General features: G+C 38.7%; 1 protein-coding gene across 1 annotated transcript in view; it reads left to right on the top strand.

The window, feature by feature from the left end:
• Positions 1–26578, top strand: part of SYNE1 (spectrin repeat containing, nuclear envelope 1) — a 315179-nt gene that overhangs the window by 272905 nt on the left and 15696 nt on the right. The window contains exons 125-137 of the mRNA XM_014950654.1: positions 417–542; positions 1418–1573; positions 3630–3788; positions 4304–4470; positions 11101–11263; positions 15060–15247; positions 16835–16985; positions 20357–20539; positions 20946–21083; positions 21775–21966; positions 22816–23149; positions 23995–24063; positions 26034–26176. Of these exons, the coding sequence (XP_014806140.1) occupies positions 417–542; positions 1418–1573; positions 3630–3788; positions 4304–4470; positions 11101–11263; positions 15060–15247; positions 16835–16985; positions 20357–20539; positions 20946–21083; positions 21775–21966; positions 22816–23149; positions 23995–24063; positions 26034–26176 (2169 nt within the window). The remainder of the gene's footprint in view (positions 1–416; positions 543–1417; positions 1574–3629; positions 3789–4303; positions 4471–11100; positions 11264–15059; positions 15248–16834; positions 16986–20356; positions 20540–20945; positions 21084–21774; positions 21967–22815; positions 23150–23994; positions 24064–26033; positions 26177–26578) is intronic.

The following is a 26578-nucleotide window of genomic DNA, read 5'->3' as shown; positions in this document are numbered from 1 at the left end:
CCACCACTTTTTTTTTTTTTTTTTTTTTCTGGAGATTAATGCACCTGAACGGAGCTTTTGTCAAAGAACAGTGGCGTGTTTAGTCCAGGTGTTTAAGAAAGGAAGTAGAAAATCATTTTGGCAGGCAGAGTCTTTTCTGAATGGATGGAGGTAGATCTAGACAGCATTGTAGTAACAGGAGGCTTTGGCTTGTGTATTTCTACTAGCAGACACCTACATAGGAAAAAAAAAAAAGAATTGACACAGTTATACACATGACTCAAGCTCTGAGACTAAGTATTCTTTAGAGAGGGATTTCAGGGCATGTTGCTATTATTATGAAAAAGTTTTCCTTGTTTAGTGGTTAGTTAGGCAAATGAACTGACATATGTATAATCCAGATCTGAATTGAAGTCTCATAAACATTGTTCCTTCAGGACTGGGAGAAATGTGAAAAGGGCATAGGAGACTCCCTGGAGAAGCTAAGATCATTCAAAAAAAACCTCTCTCAGCCTTTGCCAGAACACCATGATGAGTTGCACGCAGAGCAGATTCGCTGCAAGGTAAAGCACTTGTTCTCTGTTGACTGTTGTCCCATCTTTGCCTGCCTTTGTGTAGTAACATTTTCAGTGGTTAATAGGCTTCACATTACTGACTGTACAAACCAGTCAGCCACCCCTGCTACAAGAAACTATCCTTGTAACATTTGGACAGCATAATACCTGTAACGTAAACACAGATCTGATCAAAGTGAGATCAGAACAGGGTCTGAAAAGTACTGTACAAGTGCTAAATACTGGTGTGTTTCAATTATAGAAATTCTAACTTCGAATTTAAACTCATGGTATATAAACTGTTGTTTTAGTGCTTTTTATTTGACCAGGTGGGGGGTGTGTGTCTTAGATAACACTTTTTTGCTATATTCTTTGCAGTTTAGAATTGTATTACAGATTTAAAATATTTTCAGTACAGAGAAGTCGAAACCAATACTGGGAATTCTCAAAAACCTTCAAACTTTAGAGAGATTTGAGTAGTATATTAGTTTGTGAGTACTTGTTACAAGGTTGAATTATCATTCTGTTGGGAAGTTACCTCTCTCATAACTCTGAAAATACTGGTACATGTGGGGATGTTTTTTTTTTTTTTTTTCTTTTAAACAAGGCTGAAACAGTCCTCTTTAAATGGTGGGTTTTGCTCAGATGTGACTTTAATTCAGTGGGGTAAGAATGCTCACCTTTGTGCTTTATCAACGCATTGAAATTTCTAATTTGTTAGCAAACCGGTCCTTTTTCTTTGTGCACCTCTTTAAATGGTGGGTTTTGCTCAGATGTAACTTTAATTCAGTGGGGTAAGAATGCTCAACTTTGTGCTTTATCAACACATTGAAATTTTTATTTGTTAGCAAACTGGTCCTTTTTCCTTGTGCGCTTCTTTTAAGGAGTTAGAGAATGCTGTTGAAGGATGGACAGATGACCTTGCACACCTCTCTCTGCTGAAGGAGACCCTGTCAATGTATATCAGTGCAGACGATATCTCAATCCTCAGTGAGCGCATAGAGCTTCTGCACAGACAGTGGGAGGAGCTGTGCCACCAGGTAAGTGTAGTACTGAGCACTGATACAAGTATGCAGGCTACAAAAGCATTGGGGAAAAAAAAATTGAATATAAGTGGCAGCTTTTGCACCAGGTAAGTGTAGTACTGAGCACTGATACGAGTATGCAGGCTACAAAAGCGTTGGGAAAAAAAAAAAATTTGAATACAAGTGGCAGATTTTGGTAAAGATGCACGTAGGCACACTCAGATCCAAAACTGAACCCTTGGTGAATCAGGGAAAACATCTGTTGAAATGCTTCCTTTAGTTACTGCTAGTGTTTCTAGATCTCTTGAACTTTGTCGTGGCCATGAGGTCATATTTAAGCAGCCTTGAAAAACCAACAAGTCACACTGTGTGCTGTGGGACTGTGGCATGGGTGTCTGGGGAAAACAACACAAGTAATACACAGTTTACTGGGCATTAGTGGAGGAGCTGTGCTCAGAAAGGATGTCCCTCCCTCTCTCAACATTACTGTATTGTACCTTCAGTTTGGCTGATAACTTCTATCTCTTCAGACTTTGATGTCTGAGGGTTATTTACTTGGCTGTGAAATGAGCTGAGAAGTATTGTTTGATTTTTCAGGTGCATCATGCTAGTAGTGTGTTCCTTGCCTCTATTTTGTGCTTAGAAATCCAGGTAGTGGAGTCTTCCTTACCCAGCTTTTCAGATCATCCTAATGTCATTTCTGTGGTACAGCAGAGACTGTAGTTCAGATATTCCAGGGCTAACTCTGAAATAGTTACCTCATATAAAGTACCTGTGAAGGCTTCAAGAACACCCCCAAAGTTGGAATAAATGCTTCACAGTTAACAGCACGGAACTTGTTACGAGTTAATTGGTTTTGAGTGTGCCAATGTCGATACTGCTGAACTATGGTGTAGTTACTGCATATATGTTTATGGTAAAGGAGGGAGTCAAGCAAAGAGGTCTTTTCTTATTTTTGTGTGTACTGAGTGTTTCAGGATGTAACCTAGTGCAACACTTTGTTCAAATGTTGCTTATTTCCGGAAAGCTGCCATCAAGCTTAGAACCGCAAAAAGGAAATGCGAGATCATGTGTACGCCCTTGTTAAACCTAACACAGTAGTTAAAGAACACATTGCTTTTACTTATGAAAGAGCAGATGCAGTCTTCATCTTCCCAGCTGAAATACTGATACAAACTCAGAAATTATGCAGATTACAATGGGGAGGAAGTAAGTAGTTGTACAAATGTCTGAAAGAGGAGAGTTTGCTGCTCACCCTCTGCTGGTATTTTGATTTCAATGTCATCTTTGTCTCTCTGTTACTATTCATAGTCAGAGATGGCACTACTGCCATAGAAATTTCTTAAGCATAGCAGAGTTTTCCTTCCTCTTGTATTAACTACAGCATTAGCCTGTTTGATGTTTTATGCCTATTCTTTCCTGTCAGGGCACACCTCAGTCCTTTGGAATCTCTCAAGGTGTGCTGCCCTTTCAGGAGAAATAGTTGTCTATGAAATGAGTGCATTGGGACTCAAGTAGTAAATCGCTCATGCAAAACTGTGTCTTTGATTTACCTTTGTACTTACAAATCTTGCCGATGTACAAATTACACAGCCTTTTGAAGTTTGTCCTATGCTATATATATATATATATATATATGGTTTTTTGCTTTGGTCAAGCATTTATATCTTCCTTTCTCATTTAATCTCTTAGACTAAAAAGAAACTATTAATATACTTTCTAACATTTTATATGTGAGCAAAAATTGTAAGACTTATTTTTGTAGTGAAAACTTTGGGTTAGAGACATTATAAAGTAAGATATTGACAGGCTACTGAGCGTAATGCTTGGATGGCTCTCTTTGTGCATAGAATGTAGCTAACAGGAAACCTGAGGTTAACAGTTACCTCTAAACTCACAGAGACCTACACAAAGTTTTTTCAGTACAGCTCCAGTTTGTTTTCATGGCAAGTAAGTGGCTGGAACATTTTTGCAGGGCCAGAGGAGTTCACATTGAAGCACAAAGTGTTTCAAGCATCTCTTAAATGCATTTACTATTTTGGTTTTATTCACTCTGTGCAAATGTTTTCAGGTCTCCTTACGTCGACAGCAAGTTAGTGAGAGATTGAATGAGTGGGCTGTCTTCAGTGAGAAGAACAAGGAGCTCTGTGAGTGGCTGACACAAATGGAAAGTAAAGTTTCTCAAAATGGCGATATCCTCATAGAAGAAATGATTGAGAAACTTAAAAAGGTACAGTGCAGTGCTTGTACGCTTTCAGACTGTTCTTTAACTACTTAATTGTTTTGTTTTCCAAAGAGGATACTGAATTAGCTTAAATGGAGATTTTACCTTCCACTGACATTCGTAAGTTCCAGTAAGACTGTATGTTTGTATTCTTCTCTCACTATGGAACATTTTCCTCATTTCTTGAGGTAGGACCTCCCACGATACCAGAAAATTAACTGAATGCAAAGTCAAAGACATCTGAATACTTTACTAAATGTCTAATCAGAATTGCCTATAATGAGTTTAGCTATAGCAGATATATTTCCAGAAGGTGTTGTGTTTTGTTTTGGGGTTTTTTTTCATTCTTCTGATAAAGTTGTTTGTGGTTGTACATCTAATAGTTAAGAGATTGTCTGTCCACTGTACCACTCACCAAAAAACTAACATTCACTTACAGTTTTGTATGGTTCCTTTAGTAGTGTAGAGCAGAGAGCATTCAGAATAAGTACCCTGACTTCTGATTGCTTTTTACTGCCCAGGATTATCAAGAGGAAATTGCAGTAGCCCAGAAGAACAAAATCCAGCTCCAGCAAATGGGAGAGCGACTAGCAAAAGCCAGCCATGAGAGTAAGGCATCAGAAATTGAGTACAAGCTTGGCAAGATCAATGACAGGTGGCAACATCTTCTAGATCTTATTGCAGCCAGGTAAAACAGTTGTTTTGTTTCTAAGTGGGACAGATTAATTTGCTGGATGTCATGAATTTAAAATCTTTTTATTGTCTGCTTTCCATCATTAACTGTGAAATGAGTTTATTCTTAACCATCGACACACTTCTGTGAAATTCACCTTCCTGCTTTACTTTACAGCATTTCTTCAGGAGTTAATTCAAAACATCATCTGTTACAATGGGATAGGATCTGTTGCAGTCAGATTTAGTGAGCCTTGCTCCAATATTATCTTACTTCTGATGAGTACTTAAAACTGGGTGCAAATGTAGTTTTTCTTAAATAATTCTTGGCAGAGGAATTGAAACAGTGCATTTGTAGTTTTGGATTTCAAGAAGAGCTGTTCCAAAATTTAAGTCTTAGTTTTTCTGCCTGATTAGTTTTTCACTGATGGAGAAGAGTAACTGCAGGTAGACATATGCATACTGGACTTAAAGATTCCTTTTACTCAAGGGCAAAAACATAACAGCAAGTTTCATTACTTAAAGAAATACAGGATTGTTGTTTGATATGTGAAGAAACTGGTTTATTTCTTTCAATAACTTCTGCTGAGTCGTACTACAGGCTCCCTCCCATTACCCACAATAATTTTGGCATAATTTTACCCTTCATTAAATGTAGATATACTTTATACTTTACACTTCTGTGGTGTAAGGACATATCAATCAGTAATACTTTTGTCCTGTTAGCAGCAAAAGGGTTTGTTTACTTTCATCATCTCTTTTCTTCTGTTCTTCTTTCATATGGTTTTACTGCATTCTTCCTCTGAAATCTGTAAACACGGGAGCAGTAAATTTTATGTAAGCAGAAGCGTTCTGGTGGCTCCAGCTCCTTTTATGGTGATTCATTTTAAAGTAATGAACACTGTATGTTTCTCACAGAATAATTAAGTCAGGAAGTGGTGCATTACAGTCGAGGAGCCTGCTGGTTTCAGAGGATGTGATACATCACCAGTTGTTGTACATAAAGTATATTTACCATACTTTTGTGTTGTCTTTTGAAACACCTACTGAGACAAATGTTCAAATAATACCTTCAGGAAGCTTCTAGTGAAAAGTGATTGCATTCAGAAACTGCAAAACACATCTTTAAAAGATCTGTATTATCTATTGAGTAATAGAGGTTAGTGTCCGCATAGGGACAGGTAAGGGGTCAGGATTATGTGCCATACGGTGGGGGGGAGATATAAAAGTTTGAACGTTGCATTGCTGAAGTTGCAAAGTAAATGGTGGAGAGGTTTGGTGCTAGGTTGTGGAAATCTTGCTTGTTCAGCTGTAGATTAGGCTTATAGCAGTTAAAGCCCAAGTTGTTGATTAATGTACGTACAAAGTACTTATATTGATGGCTAATTTCCACTGGACAAAAGGATTTGCATCCTCCAAGAGAATTTTTAGAAGGCTCCAGAGGCTTTTTGGAATATGTTGTTATATATTGGGGTGTGTTCACGTTAATGATATTTTGGAGTTTGGAATGTGTCCTGTAACATAATTTTGGCTGCACAGAGCTAGTAACCGCATATTGATTGTTCTGGTGTTGAGAATACAAATATTTTAATATTCTGGATCCCTGGCAGCATTAATAAATTATTAGAGCCTGTGTGCTTTTCTGCAAAGCTATAGTCATCCCTTGCCTAGAGCATTTTAATTAGTGGTTTGTTTCCTACAGCTGTGAATGAATTGAAAGTACTCTATGAAAAAGCTTTAGTAATATAGAATAGTAATATGCATCCAGCCTGATTCTTTACCTGTTGATTTTATGCTGCACAGTGCATCAACCTCTAAAAGTCTCTTTCTTCCTTTCTCACGTTCTGTTCCCTTACCACTTTTTTTAATTACCTCTCTATTCTGAGGGGGTCTGTAACTGCAGAAGAGACAGCTACAGAAAGGTAGCTGCATCTCTGCATCAGAGACTTCTGTTTCTGTCCTTCTAGAACATTTTCATCCTTTCAGATGAATTTTTCCGATATGTCAGCCCAGTGAAAAAAAATGTTACAGATGTTTACAGCCAGGAAGCAGTGCTATTACCACAACTGCTCAGGCTTTGCAGAGGAGGCTTTGTTGTATGTGTTTTCATCCCTTCCCCTTGCACTGACGCTCCACATTCCTGGAGATCAAGCCTGGCACATGTTGATGAATGCAGGTTTTATTTAGAAACATGACCACTTGTCACCGTTCAGTCTCATGTTATCAGGCAACGGCTGCTAACATTTGTTTGGCGTGCAACATTTTCTGACCAGTACTCACCAGCAAAGAGAAGTGTGTCCCCTTTCCTCTCCCCCCAACCCCCGCCCAAAGCACAGCGCTTGCAGGCTTTGGGAGTGGAAGTTCTTCTTTTTAATGCTGGAAAATTTCATGGTGGTGGCGGAGGACTTGCACGCTGCGAGGATGGCGGAGGACGGCAGTGTGGATTCAGATCTCCCAGACTGTAATTGTGATATCACAAGGCAGGAAGCTATTTTTGTTTGCTTTTGATTGAGACGGTTCTTTCTGAAGTCTTGGGTTGCTGGGAAACTAATTGAAATATTGATATGTAGAAATCACTACCTTAGCTAGAAATTACTGTTTTCTGCTCAGTTTCAAAACAGTTGACAGTGATAACAGCATACTTTGTTTTACAGCTAGTACTTTTGGATCCCAGAGTAGTTTTTCGTTAATGATGCATACTTAGAACTAGTAGAATCTCATAGCAATCTGAAACAAACTGTAGTCTGTTTTTACTGCTGTTTTTTAAATACAAGAGCACGTACACACATGAGAGAAAGCAGAGTTTGTATTTGTCTGCTCACTGTTTGTGTCATCAAAGGGGCATGGCTACAAGCAAATGGCAGAGAAGGAGAGACACTGTAAAGAAAGTATTTCAGACTTAACTTACTGAAGCGGGTCTGTCCTGTGCATATTAATGACTGTTTTGTAACTGCATATAATACTTGAACTCAGCCTACATCATCCTGGGTTTTTGATTCAGCTTCTATTTTTCCCTTTTCTCAATATCTTTTCTAGATTTTTTGCTGCTGTTATTCAGAGCTCTAGAAATTTACTTTTGAAGGGGGAAACTGTGATCTGAAGAGCAAATATAACTGGCAGTGCTAGTGTCCTGGTATGCAGTAGTACTGTACTTTGGGCAATTAAGCTTTTTTAATCATAAAAATATTACATTTAAACTGATTTTAATAGCATCATGTTTTTCACTGTTTCATAGAACATGCTCTGACTTTTTTTGTGTTGCTTTTGAAGTTTAATATTAGTAACCAGCTGTCTAAATGACTAACGCAGTAGCTATGAGTTCTATATGATGCATTGTTATGTATTTACAGGGTTGTTCCTTTTTAGGTTTAATTGGAATCTAAGGCTGTCTAACTTAGGAGTAGTTGACTTAAAGCTATTTGTGCTTAATTTCAGCTCCAAGTTCCTCTCTCATTGTCTTTTCTTAATGTAAAATAGATGTTTTAAAGTTATTACTTCCTTGGGGTAACTGAGGTACAGTGATTGGAACATGGAAACATAAGCATCATTAGCCCATTCAAATTTTTCGATGAGTTTTCATCAGTAAATCATAAAAATAAACAACTGAATTCTGCAGTTTTTTCCTTTCTGAGAGTATTACGCATTTGTAAAATGTAGTAAGACTGATGTGTGTGTCTTGTATAAAAAACAGCCTTTAAAACAGCTGTGTCATGGGTCCAACCATTTGGATTTCAATGCAGAGTCTTCATTATCAAGGAGAGGAGTTATCTCTTGCAGTAACACTGTCTCTTGCAGTAACATGCATTGTGCTGCAACAAAAACGTGAGATGATTATTGGAATAATTAACTGTTTAAACATAATCTGTAAATGAAATATCAAAAGGTCAAAATTACAATTGGCTAGGGATCCTACAAACTTCAGTGGTTTATAGTTTAACTTTTGTCTCCAAGCAGAGCTTTTAGTGTCATTAGCTTTCAGGGCCCACCATTCGTGTGGAAAAATAGGATTGTGAGCTGTTGCATTTTTAAGAGAGATATTTTTCTTGCACATGCATTATGTTATTATTTGTACACAGGCACAATATTCAGTGAGATGAAGAGCATAGACGTCTTGCCTGCTAAAATTCAGAAGGAAAACTCTTAGACATGAGGGATTACATCTCTTACTTGTTAGCAGATATGTTTTCAGAGTAGCTAGAGGCACGACACTGTATGGCAGTTGAGTCAAAAAAAGTAAGCCCAGCACACTCCAAGATGCACTCATTTGTTTGCTTCTATTTGTACCATGGGCAAGGAACCTGTTATGTTAGACTCAGTACAAAAAAAGAACAGTGTTAACATTAAATGTAGCAGCGGCTAGAAGGGAGTTGTCCTTGTCTTTTTTTTTTTTTTTTTTTTTAAACTTTTGGAAATTAGGTGTGGAGAATCGCAACAGTTTAGCAGGAGGGCAAGTTTAGGCCTAGGCTTTGGTCTTGGAGTATTTTTTTAGTATGTCACTCTCTTTTCCTTTTTCTCTTAAGTAGCTTAGGTCGTGTGACTGAAAATAACTCTATTTGGGACAAGGTTGTTTTTTGCTCTGGCAGGGTGGTATTCCCATGCAGTCTGTCTAAGGCAAAGAGTCCATTTTCTAAATAGCAGGCCCTTTATCATGTGCTGCATGCACATGATAATATGCATGTATTTACACATAATATGTGTAAATAAAATCCGGCATGGAGGTTAGGGTGCTATACAATTGCAAACAAGCAAACCCTGGGCCACTGCTTGGGCTTGCAAATGACAGTGACATTGCTTCTGCACAGGCCTGACATGACTCACTGTTCCCTTGCCCGCTCCAGCATGCCTGTGAAGGATCAGCAGCATCCAGCCTGGAAAATCTAAGCAGAAAATGGGCAGGATTTCACTCCTCTTAATTAATGTCAGAGACTGGAAAGTTGTGAGCTCCAGAAGAGTGATAATCAACCTTCTTGCTCACTTTATGTGCAAGTTGCAATTGGTCCAAACCCGCAAAGCACTGTATGTACAACCGTAGCTGACGAGATGTTGCCCCCAGGCATTGGTTGTTCTACTATTTCTCCAAGGCTTAACACATAGTTGTGTTTTGGGATAACCTGAGGATGGGGAGTGGGGCAGTCTTTCAGCGTGATTGTATTGACGTAGTCCCTTCATAGCCAGATTTTCGGATTACCCAGATTTTTTCCAGTTACCAAGATAAAAACACTGTTTTTTGAGATCACAACCCTGCAGGTGTTGTTCATGAGACTCTGGCAAAGAAGATGCATTTGAACTGTTCTTAAGTATATTTGGTGCTAAAGAACCACAGTTTGACCATCTGTGATCTAAAAATGAGGGCTAGAAAGAGACAAAAAATTGAAAGATTTAACTTTTATGTTTTTTAAGTTGACATTAGGATCTCTGCCTTTTCTTTGTTAAGAAAAGGACATCCAGATTAGACTGGTCAGCTGCAACTACTGCTTTAAATATGGAAACACTTGATAAATTTGCTGGTTAGTATTATGGAAAAAATGTGAATTGCTTCGCTTGAATTATAGGACAGTCAGGTGGCATTTTGTTTGTTTGATGAATCTGGCAATCTTGTATTTTTCATCCCTATTTAGTCTGTGTATTCCCAGCTGCACTCATCTCTTAGAGATTTCTCATATTGAAATACTAAAGTGGAAGAGCAGTAGAAGCATAAAAAGAAAGAATGTTACTCAAAATTGTTTGTGGTACTACATAAATGGAGAAAAAAAAAAAGCTTAGAAACAATTTCAGAATCCACTAATGTATGTTGTGTAACATGGTAATAGGAAGAAGGGAATTACTGACAAACATTTTTGCAATTGAAACCGGCTGAAGGAAAAATACGAGGTACTATGAAGGTTTAGTTGAATTTTCCTCACTCTGTAAGCTTAATGTTCTCTTGAATAAAACATCCCACTATTTCATTTTTCCTGGCCATTGCTGTTACAGGGTCAGAGTCTCAAGAAACATACTACTTAGAAATCGTCATGCAGTTACATTCCGTCTAAATCTGTAGTCCATTAAGACCAAAACCACCTTGAGGCAGCCCTTGGGATTCAGGAATTCTCACTAAGTTCTTAGCTGGATTTTTCACTCTAAAACCTATTTATTCAACAACAAGTCTTTACACTGGTACAGGCTGCCCAGAGAGGTGATAGATGTCCCATCCCTGGAAACATTCAACGTCAGGTTGGATTGAGCTCTGAGCAAGCTGATCTCGATGAAGATGTCCCTGCTCATTGCAGGGGGGTTGGACGAGATGATCTTCTGACCCAAATCATTCTATGATATGTCGTTCAATGTTTAGAAAACACTGTGAAAAAGGTGAAAAAGAGGTGAAAAAGGCTTGTTCACACATTGCACTCCACCACTAGTACTGGTTAAATGGATAAGGTACAGATACTTTGACAATGTTGTCTGGTATTAGTAAGCTCTTAATGTTTCTTAACTGGAACCTATGAATGCAGGACTATTTGCACATGTACTTCTGTTACATAATAAAAGCAGACTTCAGAACAGAACTTGCCATCAAAGTTAGGTTTCTCAGAAAACTTCCCAAAACACATGCTGTGGAAATTCTCCAGTGGTGTGTACTTATGCTGCCATTTATTTTCCTTTACAGGGTAAAGAAGTTGAAGGAGACCCTCGTTGCAGTGCAGCAACTGGATAAAAACATGAGTAGCCTGAGATCTTGGCTTGCCCACATTGAGTCAGAGCTGTCCAAACCTATCGTCTATGAAACTTGTAACTCTGAGGAAATACAAAGGAAACTAAATGAACAGCAGGTAAAATACAACACACTTATCAGGTGCACAATGACACGGGGAGAAGTAGAGTGTCCTTGGGCTGGCTGTAGCCGGCTCAATGCTGAGAGGGCATGAGGCAAAGAAGTGTTTAAATATCAAGGCGAGTGGTACTTACTGTGTCACTTATAGAGCCTTCTGCTGGCTTTGACATCGAATCCACCAGGAGCTGATTGACCTTTTCAAGAAAGGTAAGGCACCAAGAGATATAACCTGAAGGAGTTATTGCAATTGGTTTTCCTTTGGGATTTGTGGTTTTTGTTTGTTTGACTTGTCTGTTCCCAGAGGCAAAACTGACACCTATTAGACCTTGCAAATTTCGCACATGCTTGAAAATGACTATTTTTTAGCAATCTTTCTAACTCAGTTTTATTTTGCAGCTTGTTTGAGAATCACTTTGCACGCAAAGTTGCATGAGCTATATATGTGAAGTTAAAATCGTTTGGGTTATAGCACACAAAGCCTTTATGCAGTGCTAGAAAACATAGTCCACACTGATATGGGCAGCAAAAAGGGAAGGCAACTTGGTTTTGGCATTACAACTAAAGTTACTCCTAAGAAGATTTACTATACTTTCTCTTTCCTGTTCCACTTCACTGCCCAGTGCAGTTTTTCCTAAAGCACATTGCTGGGGAGGACTGTTGAACTGTTGTGTTCCTCTTGGTTATTTACTGGCAAAAATAACTTTATCATACCTCACTGGAGATGAGTTAGATGCTCTCCTGAGTTCTTTCTCCAGGAGAAAGAAATGTGTAGGAAGAGGAGTGACAGAATGTTTTGGGGCTAATTAATTTATGAAGTGTACAAACTGACATTTTGCTTTTTTAAGCCAAGTGTGGGACTGAGACCCAAGAACACCCTCAGAGTTTTTGCCAACTCCCCAACTGATTTGCTACAAGGCTGTGCAGAATTGCTTATTAATATTCCATATGTAATTTGCATATGGATAATAATTTATAACACACAAGTGTCACTAATGAGTGGTGTTTCTGCCACAATAAAGTGCTGACAGCTAAACTTTGCTGTCAACGAAGTAGATACTTGAGATTTTTTCCTAGCATCTCTGTGCAGGTATCCTGTAGGTTGTTGCAACCACTTCTTATGGGATTTATTCTGGGCACAGAGACTGGTGTATCTCTGCCTTCTACTGGTTCCTTGTGGTGATCCCCGTGCAGTGATACTCTATAGAAGTGTGAGTGGCTTAATTTGAACTCCAAAGGGGAGAAGTAGAGGTGAATCTTATCCTAGGATGATGCCGTGTTTGGAAACTTGATGCTGATTTGATTTGGTAACACCGCAAGCCATTTCTGTTGTAATAATTTTTAAAAAACACCCACCTTCAGTGTATGGCAACCAGTATTTTAATTAGTCAGAGGCTCTGTCACTGTCCACCACATCTCATAAGGCCAGGACTTTCGCCATCTTCTCAAGTATTTCATCCCTCTTTCTTCTTCCATTAGTGATCTTATGTTGTTTTCCATGTTTGATCTTCCACTGAAGTCATGTTGTCTTCCCTGCTCATACTACTACTTCCACTGAAGTCATGTTGTCTTCCCTGCTGATACTACTAACAGTTGTTCATATACAAAATTACATTAAAAATATTATGCTGTGAAAGAGGAGGACCAAATTCAATTTCTGTAACTCCATTAGCTACTTCTCAGCATCTAGCTCATCCAAGAATCAGCTTTGCTGGTCTCTGTACTGAAATTAAAGATACAATTGAAGCTGGATATTCCAGGAAAGGTAGGATAACTTCACTGCACTGCAGTATTTTCCTCGGGTCACAAACTGCATTTCAAGGATTACCTATTGGTTTGTTTTCTCAGTCTGCAACCACTTGAAATGTTGAAAAAGTGGTGATTTCTTTTGGGTTGATAAAGGAAAAAAACATCTGTAGGTGGGTGACAGCAATGCATAAAAGCAATGTTCTTTTGTGAACTAACCCAAAGGCTAAATGTTCTCTAATAAACATAGAAAATATTTAAATCTGGGAAAGAAATATAAGGCGATGGAGAAAAAACAGTGTAGACATTATTTGTAGAAAGGTTTTCTAGGTAAATAAAAAGCTTAAACCTTAGCAAACCGCAGGACCACCAACTGGCAGCTCACTACTGCTCTATTCCAAAACAGCAGAGAAGATTGTGTTACCTGAACTTGCTTAACCTCAAGTCTCATAACTGTCTGGAGTATGTGTTTCAGAGTATTGCATCTGTTTATAGTATCTACCCTTATATAACATTTCAGGGTGGGTAGAAAGAAGAATAAGCATTTGGACATCACAAGGAAAGAGTATTTTCTAGGCAAGTGAAAGTGAAAGGGCCAGCGCTGAGGAAGAAAACATTGTGATTTTCCACTTGACGGTCTCATGTAGATGTTCACAAAATAGCTTTCTATTTCATAGATGAGAATAGGAAATAGATTACCTCATTGAGTCCAACCCCAGTTATCACAAACAACTAAATCAGACGGTCGATACAAGCTGACCTTAATCCGTTTCAAATTTGCTGAGGTTTTTAGAATCTACATTTAGATCTCAATTTTTCCTGGAAGGCATTTCCAGAACATCACCTTGATAGTTGTGAGGAAAGTTCCTCTAGTTAGGCCTTAAATGTATGTAGACACATTATGTTGACAGTGTATTTATTTCCCTGTGCATGTTACAGTTTACTTCACTAGCAAAATCATAAAGAGCTGTTTATCTCTACTCATCCTCAAGCTTCCAAGTTCTTGTTCTCCTAAATAAGCTTCCACATCCCTAATTGTCCTAGGAGTTCTTTTCTTCATCTGAACCAGAAGTGAAAATAGTATTCCAGGTGCAATACACCACTTTTTAGTGTAGTCAAATTATTACTTCTTTGTCACTATCGGAATTATGTTGTCTTAGCTTTGTTACTGTCCATCCTGGTTTTTCCATCTAATATTCTAAAGATTCATTGCAAATGTAGGCAGAAGTCAAGCAAGGTTTCTTTACTTGCACTGATCCAACAGCAGTGGCCAATTGCTTTTGTAGCTTGTCCTAACTTGAACTTGTAGTTCATAACTGAACCTGAAACATTGCTTCAAGATGAAACATTATCATCAGCGTAGAACAAGCCATTGCAGCCAAGAAACCGACAGGAGAAACAATACTTGATCAAATATAATAATTGTGTAATCGTGTAAGTGCATTTTCTTTAGCTGTCCTGAATTTTCCTTTCCCGGTTCTAATGAAAATGCTATAGAATTGGAAAGCTGAAGGAAGAAAAATCTCCTACTAGAGATGCACTGTTCAACATGTGCTGTTGCTGACCTCCATGTCAAACATGCCACTTTGCAGCTAGCTCTCCTGAGGAAAAGTAGATTTGCAAAGGCTACCTCCACCTTGCAGTAGATAAGAACAAATTTTCTTGTCACATCTCCCGTACTAACTTCTGCTTTATGTTCTCTGTGATAATGAGAAAGGGCTGGGAATAACTCCACCATTTATTGGTGATGTTGATTAAATGTATGCGAAAGATGCTCAGCTGAGCATGCAGAGCTCTGGCAGTTTGTCCCAGGGGATGGTTTGGTGTTCATAGTCCCTGGGAGAGCTGTGCATGCTGCCAGGTTCTCCTGGCCTCATTGATAACATTGCAACACCACTTGCGCAGGTGCAGTCTCTTAATAGGTATTCATTGGATGTTTTTCTCCTGTTTGCAAGCTTATTAATATATTTTTTTAATAAGTAGAAGGGAAATGCATTTGTATTTATGCATATTTTGCACTTTCTCTTAAGAATTAATTTCTTCACCTGTAGGAACTTCAGAGGGACATAGAGAAACACAGCACTGGAGTAGCATCTGTTCTCAATTTGTGTGAAGTGCTTCTTCATGACTGTGATGCTTGTGCCACCGAAGCAGAGTGTGACTCTATCCAGCAGGCTACACGCAATCTGGACAGAAGGTGGAGGAACATTTGTGCAATGTCAATGGAAAGGCGACTTAAGTAAGTCTGAAATGCCTGCAAATTAGTATTTCCTTTCACAGGCACAAATATAGGATGGAATATATGTTATAGGGTTACAGTAATGAAGAAAAGGGGGTAGGGGTCAGGAAATGGTCATACGCTGAATGAGAGCCAATAGCTGTTATGCCATGGTGAAAAAAAAGAAATTTCAGCTTGCATTTCTATGTGCCTTTATACGTGTTGCTTGAATTACCAAGTTTTGCTCACAAGGCCTTTGATGGAATGTTGTCATATTTCCCATACTTCAAGGAAATAATGATAGAAACTAGAGAAAACTTAGATGACAGCAGTGACTGCAGGAGATTTAGAGAACATGACCTAAAAGGAGGTTTTGTAACACTTAAGTTTACCTTAGAACTCCAGACACTGATCGGGAAACTAGTTATCAAATGGGTGGAATGTTATTCCAGGTGTTAGGATTTTCATACACCTAATGTGTCTTAACAGGGTTTCTCTTATGTCTGATTTTGTTTATGTGAAAGAATTTTAGGACTGAGCAGTTATCTGGAATTTCCTCATCTGCCCACCTTGGCTTTGCTGAGGCATAGCTGATTTACTGCCCATGCTTAGACCATCTGTACACTGCATGCCCGTGATATCCAGAAGAATCATTGCTTTCTATTCCCATCTAGGATAGCATGTGTGATTTTGATAGCCATAATGATGTAGGCTGGATTGGGCCAATGCTGTATGTTCTGTGCTGACCAGTAATAAACCGTGCTTAACTGTTTGAACTCCTTCATTTGTGAAGCTAAATTTTGCATTGATCGGGTCCTTTTCAGACCTACATATCTAAGATTTGGGAAAGATGTATTCAGTATGTGGAAAAAGATAAAGTTCTGCTGTGATACAACCTGTCCCAAAAAAAAAATCCTGTTGTTTTGAATCAGGTGGTGTTGAAGTTCTTGGGATTTTACGGTCTCAGCATTAAACCAGTTTGATTCAGGATCAAGAGTCAGCCGCTAGTAAAATTGGGGTTTTTTTAAACATTTGAATAACTTTTAACTTTTTTAAAAATAAAAATATCTTTACAGTGTATATTGAGAGATAGCATTTTACCACTTGCTAGTGAGTGCAAAAAAAAAAATAAATGTTAGTGTCCCTTTGCAATGCGGAATAATGGCTAAGAACTTGAAAATATATGCAGCAAACATCTTCAGCATTCTGTAAGAGAAAGTTCTGTGGTTGAAGATAGTGTGGAATTTCTAATCTCTAAAATACTGGCTGAGGTACCTACACTGGGACTGTATTTCAGGAGTTATTTAGCATGCGCTCCAATTTTTAGAGCCCTGATTGCATACTTATAACTTTCTTTTTATACTGATTCCAAAATTAGATGCATTTAAAAAAGAAAAAAACACACCATCATCTTATTCTAGTTCAGTCTGGAATGAGCCAGCCTTCTCTGTGGTCTGTTTATCAGCCTGGCTGTCTGAGTCAGCTTAAGAGTCAGTTATTGTCTGGTGCAGCGCTAGTTTGCTGTTGTAGATGATTTAGTTTAAGTTCTGTAGGTCAGCCGACCTTCAGTCTGAGCAGCATTCCCTAATTTTCCGCTATCTATTGCAGAATTGAAGAGACGTGGCGGCTATGGCAAAAGTTTTTGGATGACTACTCCAGATTTGAAGACTGGCTAAAAATCTCTGAGAGGACAGCTGCTTTCCCAAGCTCCTCTGGTGTGCTTTACACGGTTGCTAAGGAAGAACTGAAGAAATTTGAGGTGATTTATAATAGTCGAAATGTAATATCTACTGATCATATTACAGCAGCCAGCTGGTGTTCTTCCTTCCCATACACAAGTCACTCGGCAGAGACGCTGTATTAATAGAGTGGGGTTGATGATTTTGTAGCTGCCTTCAGTGGCAGATTTCTAGGATGAAAAAACAGCGGAAGGTGGCAACTGAAAATTTTAATAAATCAGTCCATTCTCACTTACTATTTGTTCACCAAAGTTTGGTTTCTCACCTCTTTTCTTTCTGTAACTTTTTAATATGTCCAGCCAGTAGATGCTCCAGAGCATTCATAAATCTCCCTTCACCAAATACTTCTTTAAATCCACGCTGCGTGTTTAAGTTTTCACTTTTAATTTATCCCTCATTCCTGTAACTCGTTGAAACCAGCCCTCTGAACTCTCTTCCCCTTTCATGCAGTGCACAATATGCCCCTTTTAGATCCTTATACCTGAAATTCATGTTCGTGCAAGTATTGTTATGTGTCCACATGGTGTCCCCCGACACTTAGAAGTTAAGTGCACGCTTCAAACCTGACAGGCTGTCACTTCCCTCAGCGTGTAAGAGTTTGTTGTCTAATTCTGTTGTGTCCACTACAGTGTGATGATGACTTCTCTCATAATTACCGTGGAGTGTATACCTGCGTGTAAAGCACGCACACACGCCATGTGGCTAGTCCCAAGTGAAAATCTTTGGCTTGGAGTATATCGAGATGAGGGAGAAAAACAATTCTGAAGAAAGAGAACAAATTGTTTAGGCAATTCCGTAAACAATCAGGTGCTGTGAAGTATTTGCTGCGAAGAAGTAGTGCAAATTTTAAACAATGTCTCAGACCAGTTAATACTTTTTGGTTTAACAATTAATTCAAAAATATAAATTGTGAAGCACTGATTCAAGTTTTATAATTGACATTCACATTTCTGAATGTACTGGCCAGCTTTTGTCGTTAAACACTGCCAGGCTTCATTATTGTGAGGTAGGTTGCCATAGTATAAAAATGCTTGCCACTTGGACACAAGTACTCTGTCTCAGACCTGCTTCCCATTGTCCCTATATTCAGTGATCAGGATCTAAATATCTTGTTTAGCGGGTCTCTGTGTGAGAAATAGTACCAAAAATATCTCAGCTCTCTTAGACTTTGGGAAAAGTCAGATCAGCTGTAAAAAACAGTTTCATTGAACCTCAGCCTTTATGGTGACCTTCCCTCTCCTGCAGACTTACGGAATTTTCACTGTCTACAGAGTGTCAGCAGGACCTAGCTGTGAAGAGAACAGTTTCGCAGCCTCTCCAGGAGCCTGCTTTCCCTACAGTTTTGCTCTTTCTCGTTTTTTCTTCTTTTTTGTTTTTCTGAGCATGTAGTTTTTACACCTAGCAAAAAGCAGGGAATGAAAGCTACAAAAGTTGTGATGTTCAAATTCAGCAGAATTCAGCAACTTCACTGTGAAGTCAGTATAAAGTCAGCCACATATACATACTAACTGAAGCAGGCTTCTGCTTTAACTAGACATTGTTTTTCTCATTTTATTTTCCCCTCCATATCTCCAGTTGAATTAAAAATAATAATAAAAAAAAACCCACACAAAAACCCTGCAAAAACCTGCAAACCTCAAAAAAACCTGAAACAAACCCAAAAAAATGAGCCCACCAGACCATGTAGCAATCTTTTAGTTCCTGAGCAGAGAGGTCAGATGGCTCTCACTGATTTCACTGTACAAAATCAAATTCCTTCCTCTCCAGTAGTTTATGGAGAAATGAAAAGAGGTTACAGGAAGGAACGCAACAGATGAATTCTTGTGTAGCTGAGCTGAAAAAATGAAAGACAAATACACAGCTGTTTTTTGCTGGACAAGGCTTGGTGACAGGTGAAACAACAACTGCACGCTTTTAGATTTCATGATCCTAGTAAACATAGCCAGATTTGTGCCTCTAATATGAGAACTGCTTCCTTGAGCAATTTCAAGTGAATTCAGTTCTACTGAGCATTACAGTCCAGTTGCAATCCCATTTGTTCCTTCTCGGTTGTCCTCTCCTCAATTTGATGGCCATTTATTTAAGGGAATAGTTATATTGAGATAAATCTACAGACTTTGATTTTTTTTTCTTTTTTTTCAAACCGTCTTTTTTACTTTTGTCCCTAGTATTATGGCAGAAATGGGCTTATTTCACTTTTAGCTTTGACTGGTACATGAAGAGTATATACTATTTATGAAATCTCATGTGTTACCTGATTTTAATGAAAACTTCTGTACAGAATTATATTACCTTTCACAGTTCTCAAGTCCTTAGTAAGGAGGGTGTCTAGTTTTGAAAGAGATTGACAAAGAGTCAGTTTGCATTGTGAGGAATATCAGAGAGCAAGTTTGCAGATCTACAATGGAAGCCAAAACCTATTTGTATTCACAAGAGGTCTGGTGTAGTCTTTGTTGTTAAGTCTTCCTTTGATTGATTGCTTTTCTGTTTCTGTGACGACATAAAAACAATTATTTTTTTTTTTAAATTATTCACCTCTTTTTGAAAAAAAAAAAATTAAAGGGATTAATTTGTTCAGCTCCTTGCAAGGTACCTTCTCCAACTTGCTTTGTGATTGCTAGTCACAACATGGAACTCATGGGCCAAGCCACCTACTGTTTCTGCTCCTCAGCTGGGTGACTGAGGCTTTTGTGACAGTAGAGGAAGCTCTGAAAGTACATGGTACAAACACTTGCCCAGGCATAAGTTGTTATGGATGGTACAAACACTTGCCCAGGCATAAGTTGCTATGGATGTTTGTGACATCTTCTTTCCATGAAAATATTAAGACAAAACTTACTTGTATACCAGCGTACTGAAGATAGAGGTGATTCCGTCACTACCATTTTTCACTATTTTTTTCACTATTTTTAGTAAAACTCAGAATAAACGATTACTCAAATCTCTTCAGTGTTTGCACTTCAGCAAATTCAGAATGTGCAAGGAAATCCAGTGAAACCACAGGAATCTTGGGTTTCTCTTCATCTTAAAAAAAAATTTCATGTTCATTGTTTATGTTTCTGTTCTCAAATACAAAGACGCATGGTTAAGTAGAAAGGGGAGTCTTTTTTGTGCTGATTTTGCCATTGTAATAGGTATTCATGTTGCAATTTCTCATTCAGTGAAGAATGCCATTTTTGTAAACGTTTTCCTTTTTTTTTTTCTCATTTTAATCAGAAGGCAGCCTCTCAACAGGATAGACCTCAGGAGATGTCTGCATCCGTAGCAAAATCTATCAGCTAACACAGGGCAGAGTGCAGAAGTAGGGTCAAAATAAAGGGAGAGACTTAAATATGTCTCCTCATTTCAGTAATTTGAAGTCTGATGGTGTCTTTTGTTCCTATTGCTTTAGGCCTTCCAGAGACAAGTGCATGAAAGTCTGACTCAGCTGGAACTGATCAATAAGCAGTATCGCCGCCTGGCCCGAGAGAACCGCACTGACTCTGACTGCAGCCTCAAGCAGATGGTTCATGAGGGGAACCAGAGATGGGACAACTTACAAAAGCGAGTTACCTCCATCCTGCGCAGGCTAAAAGTATTTTTCCGTTTTTAAGCCCTTCAGTTTCATTACTATACTTATGAATCTGGGGTACCCCAGAAGCTTCCACTTTGCACAGTGGTTTTGGGGGGACTTCTACCTTTGGAAGAGGAAGGGAGCTTATCAGCTTACTTTGTCTGAGGAAACCAAAGGATGAAGTCCGTAGGGAAATGCTTGGTGACCTCAACCACCACCTCCTTCATAGAAGATAACTTTCATAGGTCAGGTAATTGCAGCTGTAGATGAAGTTACTGAAAAGGAACCTTGGAAAGCATATAGGAAATGAAAGAAGAAGGTGTACTGAGTTTAGGTTAGGTCTGAAGGGCATGAAAGCTGTTTCTTTGGAAAAACACTATTACCAGGTTTTTTGGGGTTTCATGCCACTCCGTTTTGCATCCCTCAGCATTTTATTGGCCAGCGTGAGGAGTTTGAGACAGCACGTGATAGCATCCTGGTATGGCTAACAGAGATGGACCTGCAGCTGACCAACATTGAGCATTTCTCAGAGTGTGATGTCCAAGCAAAGATAAAGCAACTTAAGGTAAGGAATGATTGAAGGGGAACAGGAAGAGGGATGAGAGAAGGGATAAAAACATTCATGGTGGGGAAAAGAATTTAAGAAACATTATTCAAAAATACAGCAAGGTACAGTCCCTTACTTGCAGGCTGATACTTAAACTTCGGAAGTTATGGGCTATGTCAGGTTTCAACATACACTTTTCTGCTAGAGTGGAAGATCTTTGTGCTGTGAAAAATATTCAAAAAACCAAGGGTGATAGATAGTCTCCATTCCCTAATCAAAAGAGGAAGTATTGATAAAAATGTCAAGTCTCCATTATTGTTGACACTATTTCTGCATCAGAAAAATCATTATTTTTAGAGAAAAATATCAAATGTCATGTTACCCAAAATTCCAGTATGCTAGCTTTAGCATCTGTGTTTATCCTAGCCATTTGGTCATGGGCATGGCTTGTTTAGAGAAGAGCTTTCTTTCCAAACACAACAACTGAGGAATGAGATGGTAAACCATGAAGTATCGCTGCTTTTGGCTAGAAAGACTGCGGAATGCTAAATTTAATTGCTCATTGTTGCTTATGCCAGAATATTTGGAACGGTCCCTGTTAGTTATCCACACCATTCTTGCTGAAAAACTCTGACTTGCATCCTTAATAACTTGGGTTGTTGTAATGTTGATTTCGTTGATAAAGCATGGGTCGGGTTTTTTTATGCAGGCTTTCCAGCAAGAAATCTCACTGAACAATAACAAAATTGAGCAGATAATTGTGCAGGGTGAGCAACTCATTGAGAAAAGTGAGCCCATGGATGCAGCTGTCATTGAAGAAGAACTAGATGAGCTGCGTCGTTACTGTCAAGAGGTCTTTGGACGTGTGGAACGCTATCACAAGAAACTCATCCGCCTTCCTGTGTGTATACTTACTAGATACATATTTGTTTGGTTTGTTGATATTTTACAAGTGTGAGAATGAGGAAAGAAGTTGAAATGAAAGGAAACTTCTGTAACTTTCAAAAAATCCTGTAGTTTGTTATGAACTTGACCATATGCCCCCTTTCATTATAATGTCCTGTCCAGAGAGCAAACTCACCATATCTGGAGTTTTTGTAAGTACTCATGAAAATCCATGCAAATTGGAGATCTATAAAACTTTTTTTATCAATGTGAAACTCGTAATAGGAACATCTCCCTGCTCTGTCAGATAGTTTCACTGGCAGCTTATTGAGTTCCATTTTGTTTAAAAAACAGTGATAAAATGATTATCACCATCAGAAGAGACAGGAATTTGTCTCCAGAACTGAACACACAGCTGAGTAACTGAGAGCAAAATGATTTTTGGTAGCTCAAGTCCTACCAAAAGAATGGAGCCTTCAAAAAACCCCAGAGTTCTCAAAATATGAAAGAATATAATGAGAGCAGTGGTCAAAATAAAGGTCACTTGTGCTTCCTATGACTTGATTCCAGAGTTTAACTTGATGTGTGCACTGCAGTGGCATCAGTAAAAAGTCCAGAGGCATTTTCTTGATATGAGACTTTGTGGTGCCTTAAGTAATAAAAAGGAACTGGCATTATGAACTTTTTTCTTATTTTAGTTTTTTAGTGCATCTTAAAATAATGAAGGGAAAGTGCAAAAGAATACAAAATGGAAACCCCAGCAGTGTGACTGTTGCCTAATGCTACTTTATTTCACTGACCCAGACTGACCATACAGTGCCTCTGCACATTTCATTGATGGGTTCTGTTTGCGTTATGCTTCTAGCTGACAGATGACGAGCATGACCTCTCTGACAGAGAGGTGGATCTGGATGAATCAGCAGATCTCTCTGACATACACTGGCATGACAAATCTGCGGACAGCGTTCTCTCCCCGCACCCCTCTTCCAACCTTTCGCTGCCTCTTTCCCAGCCGGTGAGAAGCGAGCGATCGGGGCGAGACACACCTGCAAGCGTGGACTCCATTCCCCTGGAGTGGGATCATGACTACGACCTTAGCAGAGACCTGGAGACAGCTGTTTCACGGGCACTGCACTCTGAGGAAGAGGACGGAGGACAAGAGAAGGACTTCTACCTGAGAGGAGCCGCTGGTATAGCAGGTACGGTGGAGAATCGTGTGTCCTGGTCTCTTCTAGTGAGAAGAAGCAAATGTTACATGTGTGATTTCTTGGCCAAGACGTTCATGGAAAAGTATTTTAAATAGCCCCTGAAGATTTTAAATAGCTTTCCCTAAGTGATCCTAGTGGCCTTCTGGCCTTAGACACAGCAATGGAGATTCCTGGATGACTACAGCCTTGGAAAAATCGCAAAGGCATGTATGATATGACAGGGAATTGGCTGTATCTCTGTGTTTGTGGCCTGCCAGATGGGATATGTCATCTGTAACAGCAATGCGTCCTAAGTTATTCTGACTAAAAGAGACTATACTGGATATGGCAAGAAGTGCAGAACAAACCAGTGAAGAAATGCTGTGGGAGAGATCCGCAGACAGAATCATCCAGTGCTTAAGTAAATCTGAACTCAGCCCTTACCCAGGCAAGACTCCAGCAAAGGAGTGTTTAGCATGCAGTGGGATCTTGGGTCTTGCTGTCCAATGAAGCTGAAAATCCTTTTGAAATGTGTGTGCCTTGTGCAATAAATCTTAATGAGTGAAATTGTCCAAATGCAGCCAGTTGTGGGGGAAATCATAGTGGTATATTATACTCTGATCTTGTGGCTGTCTTTTGCTTTCCAGGTCATTGCTCCAAAAAGAGTCAGGTTTGCCTGGATATTAAGAGACTTTGTAGCAGGCTCCCTGTGTTTCAGTCTTCAACTTTTTTCCTTCTTCAGAAAATATGTTTGCTATTGGAACTGTTTATATATTCCATCCCATGAAAAGAAATCCTGTTGGAAGGAGACAGCCATTGCTGAGCTGTCAATTTAGACTGTGCTTTTATTTTTTCAGATGTAGAGATCCCTGAAACTCTTGAGGCCTATGTAACACTCACAGAAAACGTGCTCAAAAATATCTCTGGTAGGCATTAAAAAAGACTAAGCATAGTCAGATGCAAATACCACAGTGCGCAAGCATAACTTCCTTCTCTTAGCATCTGCTATACTTTTCACCACTTACAAGATAAATATTTCTTACATGGCAGCATTGGCGTGTTAACGTAGAATTGTTCTGCTTTACTACTGTGCTTGAAGGTATTATTAGGTGCATGGATGAGACAATGATGCTTGAAGTATTGGCCCTCCCACATCAGCTAACCAGACTGAACTGATCAGTCAGCTACTCTGATTGGTCTTTATTCTCTGGAGTTCCTCAACAGGACTTAGTACTTTGTTTTGTCTCTGAGAAAAGACTGGTTTCTACAAAGATTAAGACAGAAGGAAAAGACATTGAGCAAAACTAAATTGTTCAGCTTTGCACTTCCTTTTTTACCACAGCCACAGCTTGGATTATTACTTAGACATAAACCTTTAGGTTAGCTGTTGTTTCATGTGATAACAATGCCAAGGAGAGGTACAGTAGTCCAATGAATTTGTCTCAGTCTTTTATATTGAAAGATGAACTAATTTTTTTTTTGCTTTTTTGCACACCATTAAAACTACTGTTTCGTTTGTTAGATGACTCTCTTGGAGGGATTAGATGCATTTACAAATACCTTTTCTCATGATTTCACAGTTTTCCTGTTTTGAAACAATTACTGCAAATTTGAAATAGCAAACATTTAAAATCTCAGCATCTATGGCACAGACCTCAGGTTCACTGTCTGTTTTTATTTTTTCTCCAAATTAGTGAAAAAATGAGTATAAATAATGGTAATACATATAGAAAACTATGTGTAGTTTTCTGACCTGTGAAAATTTTGAAAGTAGTGGGAGAAAAGTATATTGAGCGCTTTGTTTGGTCCATTTGGGGTGAGGCAGTGTATTGTATGAAAAAAAGATTAGCATCCAAGAGGCTCTATTTTCTGTAATTAGGTGGACAGAAGGTCCCCCTTCTCTATGCTTGTTTTTATTTGTGTCTTTATGAATAAATTCAAACTGTCTTTGTAAACAGATGGAAATCAGGCACAGTGATAGAATATGGATAAGAGGGATCTCATGTGGTCTTCTAGACTGCAGCCTGCCTCAGGGTAGAATTGGCTGTAGCAAATTCATAGCACAGAACTCAACTGACCTCTATAAGGAAAAGTCAAGTTAGTTCTGCTTCAAAACATTGATATGAATTCCAAACAGCTTGGATGAATAGTACCATCTTGCAGATACGTTAAGCAAAATTTTTATCAAACACCTAATTAGAAAAATACTATAAATTTTGCTGCTTAGTGCAGTTGCCTAAGTCAGTCATGGACTAGTTGCTGTGGGCCTTCAAGATGTCCAGTGTGTGGACCTTAAGAATATAATTATAAGAGTATTGCTTAGCATTTGGATACTGCTTTTAATTTTCAAAATTGTATATAAATAGGACCCTATCATGTAGATCAAAATTCCACTAATTTTTAGTGAAGAGAAGTGAGAAAAAGAGAAGATGAGGAAAATTCAAGTTTTAATGTGGATTTCGATCAGGAGTTTAGGATAGAACGTTTTATTTGAGCGTGTACATGAAAAGGAACAAGGTGTTGTCCAAAATCAGTGAGGTTAGAGCACACTTTGCTAAGAGCTTTCCCCTTCACAACTGTGGGGAATTCTCCAAGGGAAAAAGTCACTCCAGAATAGTTTGCCAGCCTGCTTTAAACTGTGGACTCTTTGGTAGTGTGATTATGGCAAGCATGTTCATTGGTATAGTCACCTGTCCTCTGAAGGTCACTAACACCCTCTAACGTAACTAGTTATCTGTTCGCTTTAACATTGTCCCACTCATCCTGCTGCAGTCACATTTCTCCTTTACTGTTTAATCTAGATAGTACTCCTGATATTTATTCTGCCTGGGCAACAGATTAAAAAAATACTTAGGAAGAACCTGGATGATGGTCACTTTTTTTGATTTTGGTACAGGAGAACCTGGTTCCCTGGAAGCACACATCCGGCAGCTGGACAAGGCCTTGGACACCAGTCGTTTCCAAATACAGCAAACAGAAAACATCATCCGCAGCAAAACACCTACAGGACCAGAGCTGGATTCCAGTTACAAAGGATATGTGCGTGTATTTTGCTTTTCAGACTCACTCAAATGATTGTTATCCTTAACCATATGCTATTGTTGTTTACGCTGTTAGTCTGTTTACAATAGCATAAGGTTACATGACTCTAAGGAGTTTATTTTCCTATTACATTTTTGTAGATGTGCAAAAGTACTTTCTCAGATGCGTTTTTATCCATCTAATGATGGTATCCTTGTTTAAAATTCCTCTGCTTTTAAAAGCTGATTTTATAGCTTCATGCAGAATATTCATCTTGCTGATGAATTATAAACACGCATCATGTAAACAAGGTGGCATATATGGAATCTGTGATTAAAAAGCTTTCTCTGAGAGGTTTTCTGGAAGAAAAATCTCTCTCTAAATCATTCAAATAATTTTATTACTGGAAGAATTGAAAGA

This window comes from Calidris pugnax, unplaced genomic scaffold (assembly GCF_001431845.1).
Source record: "Calidris pugnax isolate Ruff unplaced genomic scaffold, ASM143184v1 scaffold24, whole genome shotgun sequence".
NCBI lineage: Eukaryota > Metazoa > Chordata > Aves > Charadriiformes > Scolopacidae > Calidris > Calidris pugnax.
This window is presented reverse-complemented; position numbering and strand designations above follow the sequence as displayed.